Consider the following 6,156-nt stretch of genomic DNA (forward strand, 5'->3'; position numbering starts at 1 on the left):
AGGGGGGGTGTTTGTTTCAGTTTTCCGAATGAGAGTTTAGAGTTTCACTTCAAACCGCAGCAAATATAGTATTTGGTTAGGTTTATATAACCGCATCGTTTAATATTTTCTCTGGAAACTGCAGCCTTTTGAAATTTTTCGTGAACAATTGTTTGTAGTTATTAATTATTGAAAAAATTATCCTTCTTATTACCACAAAATATGTTTATTCTTTAACATTATTTCTATTTCTATAATATAATTACCGAAAGAACAAGTTTTGTTATATATGTTCAATAATTTTTTTATTTTATTTTTAAATTATTTTTATTAATTTGTGTAATATATTTTTTTATTTATTTGTTTCATGTCTATATTAGACATTTTAAATATAATAACAACAATTCAATATAGTTTTACTAAACACTAATAATTAAATAGTTAACAACAAACAGCTAATAGCAACAACAACGGCCAGCTAACAGCAACCACAATAATTATTAGCTTAGAGATGAACCAAATGGTCTCTAAATCTCTTTTTGTTCTTCCACGTGAATTTAGAAAGTTAATGAGACATTCTAATCGGGTTTTCCCAAACAAGGTTAATAAAACAACAAAAAGAAAATAAGTTGGCATAAATTAGTTGTGGATGTCACTGGCTAATTAATGGTTAATTAATGGTTGAAAAGGGTTGTTGTTTGGTTTTGTAATGTTATCTGGTAGCCCCACACTTGCCCCCTTTTCCTCGTTTTGTTAATGGTTAACTTCACACTTCAGTCTTTCTTCAATTATATGCTATCTATTCACAAAATGATAGTACCACTGCCACTACCACATCTCTCATTCATACATTCAAAAGTAACACCTTTTTTCCTTTTCAAATTAAACACAAAGTAAGTTAATTTGATGAAAATTACAACTGTTTCTCTGCACTGCAACAACAAAGATTACGATGATGATGATGATGCTCAAAAGGGGCTAATTAATTAAGCTCTAATTGTAATTAATAAAGCTAGCTAAGCTAAGCTAAGCTAAGGTAGTTATTAAGCTCCAATACCAAAAAAGTCTATAAATGGAGGTGAAATGGTTGTATGGAAATGGCTACTTCCTTCGTTATCTGCATATGCATATGTAAGTGATGATGATGATGATGGTTCACTGCTCGAGACTTGAGAAGCTCCTCCTGCTGCATCTGCTGATGCAATTGATTCTGAAGATCCTGCATGCATCAATATCATTCTCACTTATTTTATGACCAACACTGTAACTATTGTACCGTCTTTTGGCATATTGCACTCATTTTTCTGACTCACTCACCCTCATCATCCCCTTTCTCAAACATCATTAAACCTCACACCCATGCATAATTATAACACCAAATACAACCGGATAAATTATAATGTAACCATCCAGTCTTTAGAGTAACATTGGAGTAAAAACACTAAGCAAGCTCAGGTAATAAAAGAAGATATTGGATAAGAATCAACTAAACCACTCGCCAAAGCGTCCGTTTGTTTTAACCACTGGTTCTTGTTTGGCAAACTTTCTTTTCCAAAAAGCAAAGATTTACTGCTTTTGTAAAAGGCAAACAACAGGTAACTAACCAAACAACTAAAACTCCTGTTTTTAAATTAAAAGACAAACAAAAGCATATAACTGAGCAACCAAACACCTGAAGTGTAGTGGCACTGCTGCTATATTAGTAAAGGGGTAGCAAAATTACACCCTAACTGGTTATACAACATGAAGTTGTAGTGTTGGGTTTAACTTAATTAATAGGTAATGGATCATTTTCGTGATGACATGACACTAATATCTAAATTTTAGGGTTAGATTATGATTGACTTGCTAATTCCAAAAAGACTAAATATTTTTTATTTTTTTGTATGGTATTCTTTCATATTTTTACATATGACCTTAATAAATAAAAGTAATAATTATAATTATAATTATAATTATTATCAACAAACGCAACTCGAGCCTCAAGTATGTCTACATTGTCCTCATTTACAAAAATAGTAAAATTACACGTGAGTTATAAACATATATCCAACATGTTTGAATGGTTAAGATTAGTATATTAATCTAAAAAAAATTACATAAAGTATTTAGAAATATTATCATAACATGTTTGAATGGTTAAGATTAGCATATTAATCTAAAAAATTACATAAAATATTTAGAAATATTATTATATCATTTTATATGTTAAAATGTCACTATAAATATAAATACATATTAAAATTATATGTGACTAAAAACACAACACAAAATCGACATTAACCCGATTAGGTTGAGGTGATTATAACACAATATTTTTTGTTGTTATGTGTGTTTGGTTAGATTTGACTCATTTGATTCTAGTGGCGAATACATGATTGGTAAGTTGAGACCAATTTTATAGGTGTGTGCGTAAAAAAAATTTGTTAAATCATTCTTTCAATATTTTGTGCGTGTATATATATATGCATGTTATAATCTGAGTGGTTCATAACCAATTTTTATGTACCACTATAAATTTTTTGAAAATTAAGCTAGATTTGGACCACAAAAGTATTGAGTCGTTTTGAACAAGCTTAGAGAAACCTATCGTCTATCATATATTAATCAAGTTCCATTTTTTAATTAAATACAAACTCAATGAATTAATTAACCACCTTGAACTTTAATTTGTAGGAAACATGAGACCGAAACTATCCATAGTAGGGGTAGTTCCAACGGTTCGGAGTGGAACCATCCATGGTATGGATGGTTCCGGCGCCCGAAAGAGCTTGGCTCCCTCTAGGCCCCTCTCTGTCTCTGCCCCTGTTTGATACTAATAATTGAAACAACACGAACACGATATTAACCCGACATTTGGCACCCAAGTAAGGTGTATTTCATATATGTAGACGTATGTGTTTTAAAGCCACGAGTCCTAAATAATGAGACTTAAGTTCAATCCCAATAATATTTTACATTTCACATGAGTATTTTGGAGAAGATGTGATCTTAGAAATAAAAAAGAGTTGATGAGAACTGTCAAAGAAATGTAATAATGTATATAAAGAAAGAGAAGAGAGCAGTGCATGCACAGAAAACCAGAAACAAGAATGTAGGAAAATGGAGGGACAAAAAGACATACCAGGAAAGAAATTGAAAGGTGTCTCTGAAGTACTTATTGATTCTTTAACAAATCCACTTGTTTGATTTACCATTACCATCTTCTTCCTCTTGTAAGCAAAGCATTGCTGTCTGTATTTTCTAGCCATTATCACATGCCAATGATTTTTAACTGCATTATCAGTCCTCCCTGGAAAAAGTCTTGCAATTAAAGCCCATTTGTTTCCATATATTCTATGAGCTGCCATCAATCTTTCTTCCTCCTGTTCACTGAAAGCATTCTTGTTGATCTTCGGATCTAACTGATTAAACCATCTCAATCTGCAACTCTTACCTTCAAAAAACCACAAAAACAAATCAAATTTCAAGAAACACAAACACAAACAGAAAAAGAAACAAGAATTGAACCTGATCTTCCTTGTAATTTCTCTGCTATAAGATTCCAGTTTTGAGGGCCATAAAGAGCAACAAGTTCTTTGAGTTTAGCATCCTCAGCTGGTTTCCAATGTCCTCTAGTGCAGAACTTTGGCTCTACTCCTCCTCCAGGGGGTTCCATGATCATATCTTTCTGTGAAGTCTGAGAGAAGTGAAGATGAAGAAGGAAATTAAGGGAGAGACAGAGACAAATATTAGTTGTAACAGAAATCCACACGATTACTCATCCTCTTCTGGTAGCAGTTTCAGTACTTTTTTTCTGACTACTCCCTGACCTCTATTTTGACTCTTTCCCTTTCCTTGTCACCCTTCCTTCTTCTCATTTATTTTCAAATTATATCTTGTCATTGGTATATAGTTACCTTAATACCCTTTCATTATTAACATTTTGACTATCACCTACTTGTTCTATATAGTTTAATACCTTATCATGGATGCTGAATTTCTGCAATTCCAGCATCCCTACTAAATGAATTATTTTTGTAGAATACTTTGGGTACATCCGGAAAAATCAATAATGATATGTTATACTATTTTAATTAGTCGAGTGTGATATTGCGAGAGTATATTAAAATTTCTCACTGAAATGTTACTAACGGGGACTTCCCGTGACAAATTCATGATTAACATTTTTGAGATACTCCTATTGAAATACAAGAGAATAACTCTGAAGAACTGAAATGATTTTACTAATCAATGATGCATATAAGGAAGAAGCTGTCAAATTAGATCCAACTCATGTAGTGCTAGATAACTGCACACCACTATCCTAAATACAAGGAATTCATTGTAACCGAGTAAGTATGAGTAGTGGGCTTTTGAGGGTAAATAGATTAGTGGGTGGTTATTACTTAATACGTGATGCGAGTAAAAAGAGCAAATTTATGAGGATGATCACTCATAGAAAAGAGTTTCAAAGTTTTAGTTTTCAACCAGAAATGGAAGAAACATGTAGAAATTACAGTTCAAGCAGTAATTCTCACGAACAGCCTCTCAGTAGAACAGAACAGCTTAAACAACGACATTAACGGGTCAATTGGAAGGAAAACGGATAAATACGCGGGTCGAGCAAGCTACAGGAGAGAGAAAGAGAGAAAAACGTGGAAAGCAAGACAGCTTTCCATCTTGTGCCAAGTGTAGGAGGATTGTTTACTTGTCCTTGTTTTTACCTTTTTGTGACTTTTTACCCTTGTAATTAGGGTTGATGTAAGGGGGTATAAATAGAAGGAATATTATTGTAATAGGTACCTCGGCATTACCGCCACCACGAGATTTTATTTTCTGTTTTTATTTTCCGTTAGAAGAATGTTTTTGGGAAGAATAAGTTGTTCACCCATGACAATGAGTGAGTAGTTCTTTTGCAGGCCTAGCCAGCCATTTAGACGGCGACTGTAAGTATCTTTTATCAATGAATGAAGTATTTTTATCCATGATTGAGTGTTATTAGCATACTTAAAGAATAGATTAAGATCGAGTCTATTTTATGGTTACCGAGGATGACACGATGGTGCTCCGACGTAATGGAAACAGCTAATCGACATATGTTGTAGTGGACGGACACGAAAACTACCACATATTGGGGTTTCTTTATGAATGCTCTCTGTTACTTAATGCTTGTTTGTATGTTAGCACAAGGACACTTGGTTAATGTTACTTACTTAGTATCTTTGGAAATGGGACACCGGACCTTAGTGACCAATGAGGGAGAGACCCAACTCAGGAATATAGATCTACTTTGTTTAGCAATAAAAGTTAGGCACAGTTGTTCGTTAGGCGTATGGCTAGATCTGTGCTTGTTCACATTGGATTCATTTATTTCACTATTCGCTTGTTTTTGTTTATGTTAAGATCTCACACATTATTCATCCATTCAAAGATCATATCTAACACTTAAGGTAACTTGTTCTTCTTACTAGAGTACAATCCCTGTGGAATACGACACTTGGTCTTACTAAATACTACATCCGACCTAGTGCACTTGCTAGCGTCCATATTTATCACACCAATACGCCCCCGCAAGCCGATGCCAAGAGCATAAATGAAGTCGAGGATATAGTACTGAAAAACGAGTCTTAATAGCGGCTTGGTTAAAATATCAGCAACCTGATCTTCAGTAGGGATAAAGCGGACCGAAAGAAATCCTCGTGCAACCTGCTCACGAACAAAGTGGAAATCAAGTTCAATGTGTTTGGTAGGAGCATGAAAAACTGGATTGACCGTGAGATAAATATCCCCTACATTGTCACACCATAGTTGAATGGGTCGTGGAATGTTAAACCGAAATTCAGTTAGAAGAGACTGAATCCATAAGAGTTCAGCAGTTGCATTGGCCACTGCCTTATATTCACTTTCAATAGATGATCGAGCAATAGTAGGTTGTTTCTTTGTATTCCACGAGATCAAGCTATTGCCAAGAAAAATGAAATATGCCCCAGTTGAACGTCTGTCATCCGAACAGCCACCCCAATCGATGTCCGAGTAACAGTGCATGTCTCGAATTGGTGTTGAAGATAGTAAAATACCCATATCCTGTGTTCCACGGACATAACGTAAAATACGTTTAACCCCCTTCCAATGGGCATCAGTCGGTTGATGCAAGAATTGACATAGCTTGTTAACAGAGAATGCAATGTCAGGTCT

At 34.2% G+C, this 6,156-nt stretch overlaps 1 protein-coding gene across 2 annotated transcripts; it reads right to left on the reverse strand.

Moving 5' to 3' along the window:
- Positions 1–826: 826 nt before the first annotated feature.
- LOC136212335 (transcription factor CSA) lies at positions 827–3,813 on the reverse strand. 2 transcript variants are annotated; one of them, XM_066002766.1, is made up of 3 exons: positions 3,490–3,813; positions 3,104–3,415; positions 827–1,189 (listed from the first exon to the last, which is right to left on the reverse strand). In XM_066002766.1, the coding sequence occupies exons 1-3, from the start codon at positions 3,641–3,643 to the stop codon at positions 1,023–1,025; spliced, it is 633 nt and encodes a 210-aa protein (XP_065858838.1). In that variant the 5' UTR covers positions 3,644–3,813; the 3' UTR covers positions 827–1,022. The 2 variants fall into 2 exon arrangements, with proteins under 2 accessions (XP_065858838.1, XP_065858837.1); XM_066002765.1 differs by having other exon boundaries at positions 827–1,198.
- Positions 3,814–6,156: the final 2,343 nt, after the last annotated feature.

Source organism: Euphorbia lathyris, chromosome 1 (genome assembly GCF_963576675.1).
Source record: "Euphorbia lathyris chromosome 1, ddEupLath1.1, whole genome shotgun sequence".
Classification (NCBI taxonomy): domain Eukaryota; kingdom Viridiplantae; phylum Streptophyta; class Magnoliopsida; order Malpighiales; family Euphorbiaceae; genus Euphorbia; species Euphorbia lathyris.